Below are 16,454 nucleotides of genomic sequence, written 5' to 3' on the forward strand. Positions count from 1 at the left end.
CATCTACATCAATGGTTTTAACCATTTGGTGCTCAACTAACCCCTCCCCTTAACATTTCTCGAGTTTTTCATGTGAGGTTATCAAACAGTGTTATGCCCATACGGAATAAAACCATCCCAAACTCTCATTTTAATTGAACTTAAAGAGTCCATTTCTGAGCTAGTGTATGTGTTTGAGTTACTGGATGCATGCAACATCTCATTTCAGTCAACGTAAATATCTCAGTAGCTGAAGCATGTGTTTGGTAACTCAATTCGGGATTCTTAGATCTTGGTAATGCAATTGTTTTAATAATATAAAGTTTGTGAGGGATTAATCCTTTAGATTGCTGAAAGGAAATAAACCCCAACATCTCAATAAATGCTACAACCAATTTCATAGGCAAAAACTTTTATTTGGTCTGAAAGAATTATGTATATCTTACATTTCTTCTGATTAACATGCCTAGCAATTTAAATGCTGGTTTGGTTACTCTGTTGCCCATGTTTCTTCACATATGTAAATAACCCATCTATTTTTTAAAAAATCATAGCTTAAATAACAGTCTTCCAAGTCTGGGCTGTACACAATGTTTTGAAATTGCTTCCTTAAAGACTCAAGGAGGAAGAATAGTTTTTGTGCTAGACATTTCATAAAATGAATACATACCAAGCTGAATTTGTATAAGCTGTGGCAGGAATTCAGTTTTATGAATTTAGATTGTCCTGGCATTGAGGAGAGAGGGTGGGGTTTTCAGTGCCTCTGCTGTGGCTGCTATCATTTAAATGCACAAGGTTTTGAAGCATACAGTAGGAAAGTAGACATGGCGTTTTGAAATCATACAAAGAATCAACCAGAATACCTTTTTTTTCCCTCAGTTTCTTCCTTTAAATGTAGAAGTTACATATCGAAGGCATCACAGAATCACGGGATGTGAAGAGCCTTACTATAAAGTTGTTACAAGCTCATTAATTTTTTTATCCAAAGTAGATGTATTTAAAGAAAAACAATTTTTGCCTGACTGGAGCAAAGGATCTGAATTCCCTGGGTCATGTTTTCCGCTCCAGCTGATGTTACGGATGTAGGCACTGCCGCTTCAACACACGCACTTCGGACAATGTGCACCATTACTTGTGAAAACTATTTTTGCAAACGTTGCTTCCCTAAGCCTCAGACCTGCTTAAAATAGACACAGTGCTCTGACTGACAGCAATTTCAGTCCTATTTTAGAAATAATAAGGAAGAACTGTTCAGAAAAATACATTTGTGCTGAAACTAACAGTTGCTTGTAGTGTCTCTAGGCAAAAACACCTGTTGTCTGTCACAGTAGAGAGTAATTTCCAACAATGATACCAAAGTACTGGTTAAGAAAAGGGATCTCTTTCTATAGTATGTTTCCTTATACGGTGTTCCCTGCTAAGGAGCCTTCTCACTGAACACTGACTTCTGTGTTCATCTAATAAAACTGGACTCAAGCAGAGCTCAGAGTGAATTGAACAGTTTAAAAACTTTAAAAAGCAGCTTCCCAACCTCAATTTCTTTTCCCCCAAACAGCAGCAGCAATAGTGTGAGAACTGTCCTGGAAGGATGGAGGTAGGGCCATGTGCTGAACAGTACATTTGTGACAATAGTACAATTATGTGGCAATAAAAACACGTTAACGCTCCCGTATTTAACAATGGAAGTTTCAGAAGCAAAAGGCTTCTTAAGCAGTAAAATAAGGACACTCAGAATGACAGGCATCCGCTATAAAAACCTAGTGAAAGCACTAACAGCACCTCAGCCCACACAGGCTCCACAGCACGTCCCAGAATATTGAAAAGGCTGAGAAGCCACTTGACAGCGCAGGTAGAAGCGGAAGTTTCAGGCCTGACCAGTGTGCAGGAGCTGCACAGCTGACCCAGCCAAGCACGTTTTACATCTTGTCAACAGCCGCAGGCTGACAGTTTCAAAACAGCCCCATCAGCTGGGGAGCTCAGCTGACACTTCCACCATTTAAAGGGCCTCACTGCTTCACCACCCTTTGACCTGGTGCCTAATGCCTCCCCTGAGGGACGATGAAGACTCTTGAGGGCGTGGGGCTGCAGCAGCACCTTCCAGCTCTTCAGCTCTCCTGCCAGAGCGCTGCGGGCAATGGGAGATGAGAAGCAAGAGCAGCACCGAGCAGTAGGCGCTGCTTAAGTAGGCTGAGGCTTTGGGCTCAGAATGCCAGAGCTTGTCACTTCATCCTGCGTGCTGTTCTCAGGACAAGCCAAGGAGCTGAACAGCCATGGAAAAATATCCTCCAGCGGTAGTCCTGCATGGTTGCTGCTTACGATGTTTAACTACATTTTGAACAAGAGGAGGAGTTTACCAATTTTTTTTTTTAAAAAGACCTGAAAAAGGGGAAAAGCTGATGCTGATCTAATTGTCTGATGGAGGCAGATGTGGGATGTACTGAAGTGTTTTTTCCAACTTGCTCAGCCAACATTTCAACTTTTTCCTATGGCAACTAATGCTTCCCTGTGCATTAGTTATTGAACAGGCCTAGTCAGTTGTGTCCTGGGGGTATAGACAGGAGGAGTTTGGGAATCCAGATAAATTAAATTTAAAGTACCATGGCCATGAAAGACAGATGAAGCTTATTTCCTTTCCTTTCGGGCTCTATTAATAAAATCTCCAGCTTCTGGGTGCCATTCATGGGAAAGCACTACGGTTTTCCCAATATCTCTCTTTGTATTGTCTGCAAGACACTTTGTGCAAATTTGGCGTGAAGCACCCATCACCCATCATTACAGCTGTGCATACAGCTCACCTAAGAATTTTATAATTAAAAGTTATCCATATAATTTTCAAAGGACTGATGTCAGTTAGCACATCTGAAAAGTGAAATACTGACATTACTGTTTCGCCCCTCCCAAGTAACAGTCCTGTTGTCAAAATTCACACAACTCAGCCTTGTATTTAAAGCCTAAGGCTGCAAGTCTGTCATTAGCACGGCTACTACACTTTTGTTCCTAGTCGAAATGAATCTCTACTTCAGCTGGATTTTTTGGCACTTGGGTGAGAAAGCTCTGGACAGCTGGAACAGATCTGCTCGGTCATTTTTTTTTTCCTTCTTTGCATCAATTTTCCACCTGTGAAACCCAAAATCCCACCACCAAGTGCAGCTGCGATTCCTGCCACTTTGTAGCCTGCAAGGAGCCCAATGGGACCCCCCACCACTCCACCAATAACTGCACCTGCCACAGGCAGAGCTGCCAGCTTGTACATTGCAGCCTGTAGAAGGAGAAAAATAAATAGTTAGCATACTTGCCTGTGGTGATGCGCATTTCCCCCTCATTGCTCTTGGCAAACACTGCAATGCTCAGTGATAAATAAACTTTACAAGTCAGTATTTAAAAAAAAAGATGATCTACTATCCCACATGTATGACAGAACGCACCAAAACCAATTCGAAACGGAGCTCTCTCACATACGCAGTTGTGAAGCAGGTCATTTTTACGTGCTACTGCCTGACTGTGCACGTTATTTATTACCTCATCTCCATCATTATCAAATGAGAAACTCAGAAGATGCTCGGACTTTTCAGTAACACACCTGAAGCTGGGTTTGTGGCTTACAGCAACTATCACTGACATCTACATAGAACGGGACTGAAATTGCATGTTATCATCACCCTGTTGTTTTACGCTTATTTTATTTTTGTGAGCCAATCGCTGGATGCTCCTGTCTTTGCAGGTAAACCAAGGTAGCATCAGAATAGCACTAAAAAAGCAAAACCAACCCCACAAGCCTGTATTTCCCAGTAGCCTGGATGTGATACAAAATTACAAGAGATTGATTTTTTTTTTCCCTGCTACCTGTGGGTCATTTCTTCCTTATTTCCTTAATTGCTGGCTCCTTCAGCATTAAAGACGGCAGATCAATTGGGTTAATACAGAGGACTGCTGGGAGGCAGAGCACCATTGATTCACCAGCAGGAGCAGATCCCTACCTTCCCCAACTTTTTGGTTCCCTCTTCAACATTCACAGCAGCACTGTTGACATGGTCTTCAATCCTGTCAATCTTCTCCTGCTGAGACTAGATGCAAAGGAATTATGAGTGAGGGCACCTGCTGGGAAGCAGCAGTGAGCCAATACACACCATTTTAATGCCTGTAATCAGGGCCCCACAGCCGCTTTCATCTGCTACCCACTGCAGCCTGCAGCCTTAATGGTGCTTCATTAATAGCATCTGATAAACTGTGCTGAAACTGCAAACTTTAAAAAAAATCATCTTAACTATTAAGTAATAATATGGTGTGGGTATTATACAATGTGTTGCTGCAGTTAAACAACCCCAAAACATGTGATTTCTAAATCTTGTCTGTGAATAAATAGATGAACTCACATTCCAAAGGGAAAAATAATCCAAACTGGCCTTTTTGTTTCCTGCTGAGTTTCACGTTCACAAAAAATTCTATAAAGACCATTTATAACATCAGTACCGACTCCAGCATACAAAGCTGCACCAAGAAATCTAAATAGAAGTGTTTAATCAGGACATTATGAAACACTGACTCAACTTTACAAATAGAGTGGTGACAGTACTGAAAATACACTTGATGTTCCTCTACATTTTATTGTTTTCATTTTACAAAACCTTCCATCTTGTCTCCAAATGCAGTCAGATTCCCCTGCAGTCTCTCTCAGAGAATACTGGAGCAGAAGATAAAGGGGTTTGTGGGCTTGTTTGTTCTTGTTTTAATCTCAGCAGTACCCAGGCTGTTTTATGTCACAAAATAACGAGAAGGTTAATGTTCAGCTTAAAGTAAAAGGCATTCTGAACTATTTTCCTCTTTCTAATTCAGAAACTGCTGAATCTACCAGCTCTGGCATCTTCACCTACGATCCAACTCACATACTTTAGATGCTTGTTATTATATCTAGTGATGGTTATGTGTAAAATCCAGAAAGTCTTGAGAACAGGAACATTTTAGGCTACTGAATAAAAATTTTTGCAGTCCCTCTCCAGCCTAATGAATCTTAATCTTTTCTGTTTTTTTTGCATATGTGGAGCAGCACATATTCAGCAGAAAGGATAAAAGCTAACCCAACAGCAATAAGATTAAAGAACTCTCCTAGGAGATGAGAATTGTGAGTTTAAATTCCCTGTGGCACAGGAAGAACTAAACGTAGGGAACTGAGTGTGGATGATGCACAACCTTTTGGCAGCTACATTTTTGAGAGCAGAAAAAGGGCGTGATAAAGGTGAAGGACGCTTGAAACTTTTCATGTACTCCTGAATAAACAAGGAAAAGTAGCTGAGAAATAGCCACCCTGTGCAGTGAAGGCTATCAACACCGTGAAGGTTAGAAATGGTAAAAATGAATGGGACCTGGGTGCAAGTCTGCAGGCAACACTGCAGAGCTTCTGCTAAGGTTCAGCTTGTGGGTGGAACATCAGTAGGTGCTCTGGTGACAAGAACTCAGGAGCAACTACTAGCAATAGGGCTGAAACAGAAGACTGTTGTCTCCTCAAAAAATGTCTTTGAACATCTGTTTGCACTTGAAAATCAAAAGAAAACTTTACATCAAATTATCTAGAAGGTGAAAACATCAAATGCATCACCTATGACTTGGTAAAGTATGTAATGGACAGTCTTGGAAACTATAGGTGTCTTTATCATAGGTCCCAAGTAGCACAGGCAGCACCTTTGTGCAGGCACCTCAGCTCACTGCAGGGAAACTGCTCTGCCTCTACTGGCATGTTCCTCAAGTTCCTAAGGGTTTTGTAGTCTTGAATATCGGACTGAACATATTCAGTTAATGCTACTCTGGTGTTCTGTCACTTTGCTCAAGTGATCCTAGCTCGGTCTGAGTTCAGATTATGGGCAGAAGTACTGCTTGTCTTTTATTTCCCCCACCTAGGAGTTCCCCATTCGCCTTCTTTCTGTACAAGACTCTGTGTAGGACAGAACGCAAAATCAATACTTACGTTGACTAAGAGAGAAAAATCAGTCACCAACTGGCTAAGCTGAATCAAGTCCTACAAACAAAAAACAAGTTTTATTTTGTAAAAGTTGCTAAAAACAAGAGCACCAGTGTGGCAGTAAGGGAGTTTCAACATACCCCTTCTAAGGTTTCCCAGGACTCAGCTGCATTTTCTTCCTGAGGTATTTCAGGAAGGCGGGAGTAGATCTGGATTAAGCTCTGGGAGCCATCCTTCACTTCCATGTTATGTAAAGTCTCTGAACGAGAAACATGTTTATAAATAAATGCAGGGGATCAGAATGCAGGTGATGTGCAAAGTTTCTCACTCTTAATGTTTCACAAGGATAAATTGATATTTAACCCAATTCAAGCCAAGCAACAGCTCTGGAAATGATCATATAGGGAAAAGTCTTACAGCGGAAGTTACTGCTAAAGAAACAGGTTCATTGCTATCAGCACCTTCTCACAATCAGCTCTGAGAATGATATTAAATTATACTCCCGAATTCAAGGTCAGTTAATTATTTTTGTATCAACCGAGCTAAGAAAACTGAGCTTGGGACAAAATCTTTTCATTTACATACAACACATAAAAACAAAGTGCTTCCAAAACTGAACAGACAGTTACTCATTTTATGATTGATTATTCTGCTACTGGTTTGATTTTCAGCCGTTTGGGACTCAAAAAGAGCTGGAGGAAAATGCTTTCAAAGTAACATGCTGCCCAGCACTCAGTGCTGGAACCAGTTGGGTAACCATACTGGGAGGGTGGAAAACATTTGAAGCTTGGCGGTGTGTAAAGGAGATAATTCTCCAGTATCTTCCTTTCTAAATCACATGGGTTGAATGCAGAAGGCATTAGAATGAAGCATGGTGGAAAAAACAGGGAATAAGAAGACAGCTGGGTGGTATGAGGTGAGCAGATGTGACAAACAGACACACAGATACCTCCTCCAGTTAGAGCGCCCAGCCTTGAGCCACTACGAATGGAATAGACACGTGCATAATTATGGACAAGTAATTAAGTGGTACTCAAGAACAGTAAGAAACAAGTCTGGCTTGTCATAGCAAGGCTTAAGCTTGAGGGTACGAAAGGCAGACTGGAGAACGTATGTGTGTAAACACAGTGTGAAGATCATGTTAATCGAGACAATTTCAGTTTCTGAAGGAAGGTATTACAGCTACTTCAGTCGGACACTGGTGTTTCCTGCCTTGGGAGGGCAGTACCAAGGGAAAGCTTAATATGGGGAAGACTGGTTAGATACGTCTAATAATATTAAAGTGTAAATATTGCATTAGAATAGTTACAAACAATGAATGTGCCAGGGTACTATAATAATATTATACAAGTGTTACTACAATGGATATGAACAATTGAAAATAAAAGAAAATAGTCATATTCAATAACAAGTCAGTAACAGTGCATGCTTTTTCATGGAATTAATTTAACGTAAAATAAAAATTATACATTTTAATAATATTTGTCCATTTCTCAACATTTTAATCCCAATATCTAAAAATACATGAAGGACCTAATCTTCTCGCTCTCTGATCAACAGAACTCTGGCATCTATGACGCAAATATTGAGCTGTAATTACTAAGTAAGGAGAGCAGCAGAGTAAGGATGGAGTAAGCGATTTTGGGGTTTATTTTGGCCTTGTTTTTCTTTCTAATTGTTTCTGCCCCTTTTCATTTAAGAATCCAGACATGGAAGGCACTTCACCTTCTACAGTCATCACCTGTTCTTCCAGAACATATGTTTGTTCTGTAGTATCAGACTATGTTACATACTCTGTTCTGAAATATTGCTTTTCCTTTTCACTATAATTAATCATATATCCAAATGTGTCCCACTTTTGGATAAACCTATTCTGCTATGTATTCTGACATTCAGCATTGGTTTTGAGCATTTTATTGCATTTCAATCCTTCACAATCTTATTTCAAAATCAATTTTCTTCTGCCAGAAAAGCATACTCTTCCCTAATTAGCCACATGCATGCTAGGTTGGTTGAAATTAAAATATATGTAATTCAAAAGCAAACAAAGAAAGCTCACTAAGCAAAAGCACCTCCTCACAAATTATGCTCCCTATTCCTGTCTGTCCTTAACAACCTATGCTGACCTACTGTAGAAGAGCAAGCACATCCTTCAACACACATGAATGATACCAAACTTTACCATGACACACATTCAAGAGAACTTAAAATCATGTTTCCACTATCATTTTCTAATAACTAAAAGTTAATGGGAAAAAAAAAAAAAACACAACTCAAGGAAAATTCTTTACTCACTTCAAAAACTAAAGAACAAGAAGGATAAGAGAAGGTGAAACTGCGTTTGGGCTAGAAGTCTGAGTAAAAAAATTATATTCCCTAGTTCAAGTTTTATCAAGTCTAACCAATTTTAATAGAATTGAGAATGGAAGTGGCTCCACCAGTTCACTTACAGCATCTCCACAGAAATGCAATAATACAAAACACGTCTGCAGATTCCATAGAGCAGCTTCGCACCTCATTACACTCAAGATCAAAATCTAACGCTCTGGAAGATTCAATATGTTGCTTAAAAGATTTTAGTAACTTTAAGAGTGGAGTCTCACCTTTTGTTAATATTTATTTAAAATGCAATTAAATTCCATTTCTATTGGACTTGAGCTGAGGATGGTGAAGGGGGGAAGGGACCTCATCATTTCACTGACATGGGCCATTTGAATTTGTAAACTCCTTCCTTCTCTACCAGATGGGAAGCAACACGCTACAAAGAATGGGGACACTGGAGCTCCTTTGATTAAGATCACCAGCCAAGATTTGCTTTCAGGACTGCGCACAAAAGAACAGGCAATATATTGCATCTGTGTTCAACAGAGCTGCTTTCACAGGCAGGCAGCTTGAAAAAAAAATCTGTTTAATTGTATTTAGTTGTCTGCCAGGCTGAGTGTTTCACTTTAAATGGGGTGAATTATTTCCGTATTCTTGAGCAGACTTGCAGGAGCATGTCATCCCACTAGTATTTTTCTGTTCATCTCATCCCAATCTTTCTGCTCAGTTTCTTGTCTCCCTGAGGAGCAGCTACACTCAATGTCCTCCATACTTTAAAATTATTTCAGATTTTAAAAGCGGTCCTGTTCTTTGAAATTAAACTCTAGTTCCCATTTACCACCTATGTAACTGTTAGAAAAGCCATAAGCCAGGACAAGGCCTTTCCAATGAAATATGAGAATGTATTGAAGACCACTGCAGAAAGTTACCAAAAGAAGGGATACTTTAAACTTAATTCTGATTGTAACAGAGAAGAGCTTGCAAAGAGCCTGAAAGTAACGGCTGATATGGATGAACGGAATTGCTGAATACCAGAGTTCACTATTCTAAAACTCAGAGTAAAAGACCAAAGACATCAAGTTCCCCCCAAATGAGATATCAACAAATTTGGCAAACTGACTAATGGAAACTGTGAAGTTCCTAAAGGATGAAGGGCTACAAAAGAGCTGGCAGACACTAATAAAACAGGCTACACTGAAGATGACAGCAAATTGTCCTGACGCAGAGCAAAACATTTATGGCTTCGGCAATAGCTTTGCAATGCCCCCCTGGATTTCAAGAATTTGACACACAATTAAGGTGAGTACAAGGAATAATATAAACATGGGAAGCTAGTATCAGAAAGACCAGGACACAAACAAATTGCAGCTACCAAAGGGCACAAATGGTAGCAAGAAAATTTCTATGAATGCCATTGAAGTTAGAGGACAATGAAGTATAAGTGCATTGCCAGGAAAGGAAGGAAAATAACAGATGACCCAGGGAAGATGAAGTCAGTCTTATACAAAAAGGTAGCTGTAATCAGATACTTGATGCAATTCATTTAAACAATGAGAAAAGAAGAAAAAAAAAAAAGGCTGAAACAAAGAGAACAGCTTAAAAATATTTAGATGAGCTAGATTCCAGTCCTGAAGGTTTGATGAAATTTCCTCTAGAATATTTAAGAAAAAGCCTCTGAAAGTTCAAGCATATTTCTAAGAACCTGCAGAGAGTACTAAAGGGGTCCCTGAGGACAGCCAGAGAACAGACCCAGTTATTATCTTCTTTTTTTGGGAGACAAAGGAGGACACAGCAAATAGCGAGACTTTGAAACCCACTAAGAAGCTAATGAACAACCAGCTAAAAGAAGTTGAAGGTATTGAAGAAGTCAAGAGTCCTATGTCAAAAGCCACATCAGTATTTTTTATCAGCCTGTTAAGACGACATAAATTTTTTACCATGAGGGTGGTGAGGGACTGGAACAGGCTGCCCAGAAAGTTGTGGAAGCCCCATCATTTGAAGTGTTCAAGGCCAGGCTGAATGGGGCTCAGAGCAACTGGATCTAGTAGAAGATGTCCCTGCAACCTGCAGGGGGGGTGGACAATATGATCTTCAACGGTCCCTTCCAACTCAAACCATTCTATGGTTCTACATTTGATACATCTTGATGTTCTGATACTGGACATTCTCGAAAGCAAGCCCTGTCTTCAAATCTTTCCTCCCTGTTCGACCATTAGACTTGCTAGCTTGTTAATCACAACTGGAAGAGTTCTTGTACTTCTTTATATAGCAACAGGAAGGGTCATGAAATCAAATTTGATGGCAGGCTCTTCTACAATGCCACTGAGAATACTCTTTCAATTTTAACATATATGACATTTTCAAACAACTTTAAACAATATTACTGGTGCAGCAATCAAACTAATTACTGTTATGTGGAAGGATTTAATCCTGATCTAAACAGCTTTCTCATAGATCATTAGCAGAGAGCAACAGCAGGTACCAGGGCATGGTATGGGCTTCCCCTGAAGACAGAACGGTAGAACAAGGAATAAAAGACATTCTGTGCAGAAAAGAGGGGAAAAAAGTAAATATGTCTGACTTGTAGCATGCTATAGCGTGTTTTCAAGATCTTTTGTTTAAAAGGATTTATAGTTTTCTGCTTTCTTGTCAGTTACCAAGATAAAATGCTACAGGAAGAAATGTTCTCCTTTATATAGATACTTGTTCCTCTTTCCCAAGTATTTCAGCAATGGTATATTATACTGTCATAAAAAAATGCTTTCTTCTTTATGTTGCACATGCTAATTCAGTGAAAATGGCCCAAAGGATCAAGTAATCAAGTGATTTGCAGGGGGAAAAAAAAAAAAAAAAAAGAAGTCAAGCTACTGTGAAACATGAATGTAAGTTTTTTTCCTGTCAACACTCTTCTGTTTCAAGATCTAAGGCTACAGGATCTGTCTCAAGGAAGGCCACAGCTATTGAATTTCTTAAGACTGGAGAGCAGAGTAGGGGAAAGGGACCTCGGGGTTCTGGCGGACAGCAGGATGACCATGAGCCAGCACTGTGCCCTTGTGGCCAAGAAGGCCAATGGCATCCTGGGGTGGTTTAGAAGGCGGGTGGTTAGTAGGGCAAGAGAGGTTCTCCTGCCCCTCTGCTCTGCCCTGGTGAGACCGCATCTGGAATATTGTGGCCAGTTCTGGGCCCCTCAGTCCAAGAAGGACAGGGAACTGCTGGAGAGAGTTCAGTGGAGGGCCACAAAGGTGATTAAGGGAGTGGCAAGAGAGGTTCTCCTGCCCCTCTGCTCTGCCCTGGTGAGACCGCATCTGGAATATTGTGGCCAGTTCTGGGCCCCTCAGTCCAAGAAGGACAGGGAACTGCTGGAGAGAGTTCAGTGGAGGGCCACAAAGGTGATTAAGGGAGTGGAGCATCTCCCTTATGAGGAAAGGCTGAGGGAGCTGGGGCTCTTTAGCTTGGAGAAGAGGAGACTGAGGGATGATCTCATTAATGTTTATAAATATGTAAAGAGTGAGCGTCGCGAGGATGGAGCCAGGCTCTTCTCGGTGACAACCAATGGTAAGACAAGGAGCAATGGGTACAAACTGGAACACAGGAGGTTCCACTTAAACATGAGAAGAAACTTCTTCTCAGTGAGGGTGCCAGAGCACTGGAACAGGCTGCCCAGGGAGGTTGTGGAGTCTCCTTCTCTGGAGACATTCAAAACCCACCTGGACACATTCCTGTGTAACCTCATCTAAGTGTTCCTGCTCTGGCAGGGGGATTGGACTAGACGATCTTTCGAGGTCCCTTCCAATCCCTAACATTTTATGATTCTGTGTAATGCTTAATTAGAGCATTCGCCACTGATCAACACTCAGTCACAGGCCACGAGAAAAATGTAGTGTAGGGATATAAATCCACTTCTTGACTAATAATCATTATTCAACTGTAATCTCATTTGTTTACTTCATTTATACCTGGTCAGAGAAGCTTCAGACTGGATACAACAACACAGATACAATACATACAGAAATGAAATTCTACTACCTCCTCCTACAGTTGCAGATCTGGTTAAAGAGGCATCCTCCAGTCCTCCGAGTTGCCTTCTAAGTTCTTCTGCAGATTCAGAATGGAGCTGCAGGAATTCTTTTACGGCAAACGAAGCCTCCTCTTTAACGGGATTTATCATTCTCTGCAGAATGGGGGCGTCTTCCTGCCGGACTCGCAAACAGAGTTTCTCCATCTCTCTCATATTGGCACGGACTTGCTGTAACAGTTGTAAGAGTTATTTTGCAGCTTACTATGTAAGAGCACCAGGCACCTTCAGTGGATGGGAAGCAACTATCATCTTGATTATCATTAAATAATCATAAAAACTGCCATTTCTTACTTTTAATAAACTACGACACACACAAAACAACCAACCCTTCAAAGTCCCTGCTTTCAGGCCAGGCTGAGGTGTCTCGGGACATATTGCGGAGTCTTCTTGGACTGGACCTACTTTCCATAGGGGAAGCTGAGCTCTCTGCCCCTGAAGAACCAAAGATCAAGGACGAGATGCTTTTATATTTTTTATATTAAGCTATTGTGGTGGTCATAGCACTTCAGAATACAATCACTTGCAACCCCCAACTACCCCAAAATTATCATTTTAATTTTGTAAAGACAACTTCAGGGACAAAGAAGAATAATTACTTTTCTCATCAATGTTTATATTATTCTTCTGAGAAGAAGAACTAATATATTTGTTCAATTGGAGTATCAAATACAGAAATATTTCTTTAGTTACAAGAGTTTTGAGAAGGTATGAACTATTCACAACTAGCAAGAAGAGTCTGTGTGCATCTCCTGTGAGAGAAATGTCCGTCTACAGCAAAAATAGACTATTTTTAATTGCCTAGGTTTTTAAAATCCAAAAAATCACATAACTTTTCTTTTTCTGCAAATCAAGAAATTTATACTTTAAATTATACCACTCATTGTTTTAGGACAAAGTTTTTATCTAATTGTAAAAAAAAATAAGGCTGTAATAAAAAATAATATTCATTGCATTACATTATAAGATGATACAATGATTTATTTATTGCAGAACAAGAGAATGGATTAACACCAGTGAGTGGTTAGAAAAAGAAAGGTTTTCTTTGGTACAGGTAATGCCGTAGAATGGCAATACTGCTTACCTGGAAAAGCAAGAACTATATTGAGTTCTTGCTAAATTCCTAATTTAGGAGTTCATTTTATTTATATACACTCGTAGAATTAAGTTTTTTAACATGTATGGAAAAAACAGTAGAAATATAATTACAGAAAATGGAAATTAATTCAACCACACATGGAAGTAACACCACACGAGTCATATTAGGCAACCAAAGAAAGAACTATTGCTTTGTAAAAACCGTCTGTCAAATTACTAAGAGTACATTCTACTGTATGCCTAAATTCAGAGTACTACTAGCCAAGTTAGGCTCCATTATTTAAGGCTAACCCCAGGCAAAAACACTGACTAACAATAAAAAAAGGGAAATACAAAAAATAAATCTGTAAGATATTGAGTTGAATTAGAAACATGGCACCAAATAATTTTCCTTATGCATTTCTCATCTTAATCTACCCTGCTCTTCCTTTCCTCGTCCTCCCACGGTCTGCCCATAAGTACCGAAAAAGGGAGAACATCATCACTGTCACAGTACACCACGTGCCAAAATTCTTGGTTTATAAAATCTTGGAATTTCGTTTAAAAGACAAAATAGGGCTATGTAGACACAACATCTAATTATCTATCCTGTGAAAATTCTGTGCAGGGGACCAGGTGAAGCTGATCCTGCTCTTTTGTCTAAGGAAACAAAATTATTATTCTCCTGCCTTTGACCGTAATGGAGACAAAAAAACGACATGCCAAACAAAAACATGTGAAACAGTGACAATAGCGATTTTGGGAGGTGCTAATAATGCTTCCAAAGCACTTTCTTTTTAAAAACAGTAAATTAATTTAAAAAAAACAGGAAAATTTCCCAGTTGAAATTGAGTTGAAACGTAGCTCTGCTAGAGATTTGCATCACTGCAGCTGGGGCAAATCACCAGTACAGCCAATGCAAATGTATACTGAAGATGGTTACTGTGCAGTGACCAACGCATCCACCAAGTTCCTGCGGGAGTTTTCAAAAATCCTGAACAGAAAAGCTTCAAGAGCTGCAAATTACCCACTCCAATGAATGGCTAAATCAGATCCTCACTTCCACTGTTCATTATTACACTGCTGGTCAAAGAAAAATATCAATATTTGTGAGTAGATGGGGGAATCAGATGATGATATTGGCCTATTGGGTGAAATTTAATTTTAGTACCTCTTTCTTTGTGGTTTTGGAGAGAGGACTCTTGTTCCATTTATTGTCAATTAAACAGAAGCTAAATGACTTAGCAAGAAAGCTTAAGCCCTGCTGGGAGGAGACACATCTTAGGAGCTCACCAGGGTGTAGCACGATAAATGTTAGAGATATACGAGTGACTGTGACTTCTTTTCATAATCATTTGAATGTGCCAGAGTTTAATCTCTGGGTAGGGCATAAAACTGTATCACCCTCTTCCCAACTGTTTCCACTTTTAAAACCAAGCTTACTTGGAGAGAAAGATAATACAAAATCCTGTTTTCATTTATGAGAACTCCCAAGTTTCAAACTCACCAAATTCAGCCCAGAAGACAGAGAATTTTTCTTTATAGTATTTGCAGTTTTGGTCTGTTAACTTCCCAAATCAAGTGACAGTGTTTGTTTCAAATGCCATTCTCACAAAAACCATAGGAAAATAAAGCTGGTGAAAACCTTGGAAGTTACCCCTTCAAAGCATGATCCATTGTCCCTATCTTATTTCTGACAGTTTATCTAATCTGATCTTAAAAGGACTTATTTAGGAAGAGCTATGTCCTCCTTGACAGTATGTTACAAGAATTTTTTATCCTAATTGCCACAGCATTTTTCCTCATGTCTAACGGAAACCTGTCTTGCCTCAGTTTACATCAGGTATTTCTAATCCTTTCTGTTCAACACAGAGAAGAACAGGTCTTGTCCTCTTTGCAGCCATCTGTGCCATGTCTGCAAACAGACAACGTTCCTCTGACAGGGCTCCTCTGGGCAAAATAACTAATTTGTCAGTATTTCCAAACAAGTCTAATTTTCCCAATTTCTAACCATTTTCATTACTCTCCCTGAACCCCCCTCACCAGCCCACAGCTTCCTCAAAAGTGTGGTGCCCAAACTGGTTTAACTCTTCTACCTGGGGCCCTAATAATGCTGCCCAAAGAGACTGCATGAGAGACTGCACTGACTTCTCGCTCGCTTATACACCCCACTACATTATTTGGCTTTTTTCTATCACGTTGTTGTGGTGGTTGTGCCAGTATTACACTCAGTCTCTGTCACCATCATTCTCTTTTTCTTCTTCTTGGTCGTGTTATCATTAAATGTAATGTCACATACATTTTCCCATAGTTTACACTTTAAACTCTTTATGCTGAAATAGCACATGGATGACACAGGATCTGTCATGTCCAACAAATCAGTCCCTTTTTCTCTTTATCTCCTGTCCTCTGTGCATTAATCACTGTCAACTCTTCCTCCATTCTGCATGTTATTGTTTTAAATTAAGAAGTAAATAGCACCTTCAAATAACCCACCACCTTAAACACTCTCAAACATAAATATGATTTTTAAGAAAGTGCTGCGGTAGCGTAGTGGTACAAATGCCAACTTGCCTTCACTTATCTTGTCTGGACTTTGTTCAAAGTAATGTAAAAAAGGATATATGTTACAAATTGCTTGTCACAGGTCAAATAAAACCTGAGTTTAAGGATATATCTGTTCTACAGATGGCCAGAGGCTGCAACAGTGAGCTGATTTTACATGACCCTGCACTGATGCCATAAACAATCTCCTGCAGGGAGAAAGACACTCATCTACCCTGCATCTCATGCTCTCCCAGTATATTGTGTAGTATTCCAGAAAGATACTTAATTTGAAGACTGCTTTAAAGATGGTACAGAAGACATGAGCCATACGACCAAGTTTTGAAGATTTATGCAAAAGAGATCTGACCGAAAACCATCATTTACTTGTAAACCATTTTCACTTGAAATGTAGATCATAAAAGTGAAAAAGAAAAAATAAATAGATTAACATTTTTCGAGTAGCTTTCAACGTTAGAGCAACGCAGAGGAGAGACCTCTGCC

General features: G+C 39.8%; 1 protein-coding gene across 6 annotated transcripts in view; it reads right to left on the reverse strand.

The window, feature by feature from the left end:
• Positions 1–374: 374 nt before the first annotated feature.
• STX17 (syntaxin 17) overlaps positions 375–16,454 on the reverse strand; it is a 34,935-nt gene continuing 18,855 nt past the window's right edge. For all 6 annotated transcript variants that reach the window (XM_065052959.1, XM_065052964.1, XM_065052960.1 and 3 more), the window contains 5 exons: positions 12,281–12,500; positions 6,073–6,191; positions 5,939–5,989; positions 3,957–4,043; positions 375–3,238 (listed from right to left, as the gene is read on the reverse strand). In XM_065052959.1, coding sequence (XP_064909031.1) covers positions 2,999–3,238; positions 3,957–4,043; positions 5,939–5,989; positions 6,073–6,191; positions 12,281–12,500 — 717 coding nt within the window. In that variant the 3' untranslated portion in view covers positions 375–2,998. The remainder of the gene's footprint in view (positions 3,239–3,956; positions 4,044–5,938; positions 5,990–6,072; positions 6,192–12,280; positions 12,501–16,454) is intronic.

The sequence above is a fragment of the Columba livia genome, chromosome 2 (genome assembly GCF_036013475.1).
Source record: "Columba livia isolate bColLiv1 breed racing homer chromosome 2, bColLiv1.pat.W.v2, whole genome shotgun sequence".
Classification (NCBI taxonomy): domain Eukaryota; kingdom Metazoa; phylum Chordata; class Aves; order Columbiformes; family Columbidae; genus Columba; species Columba livia.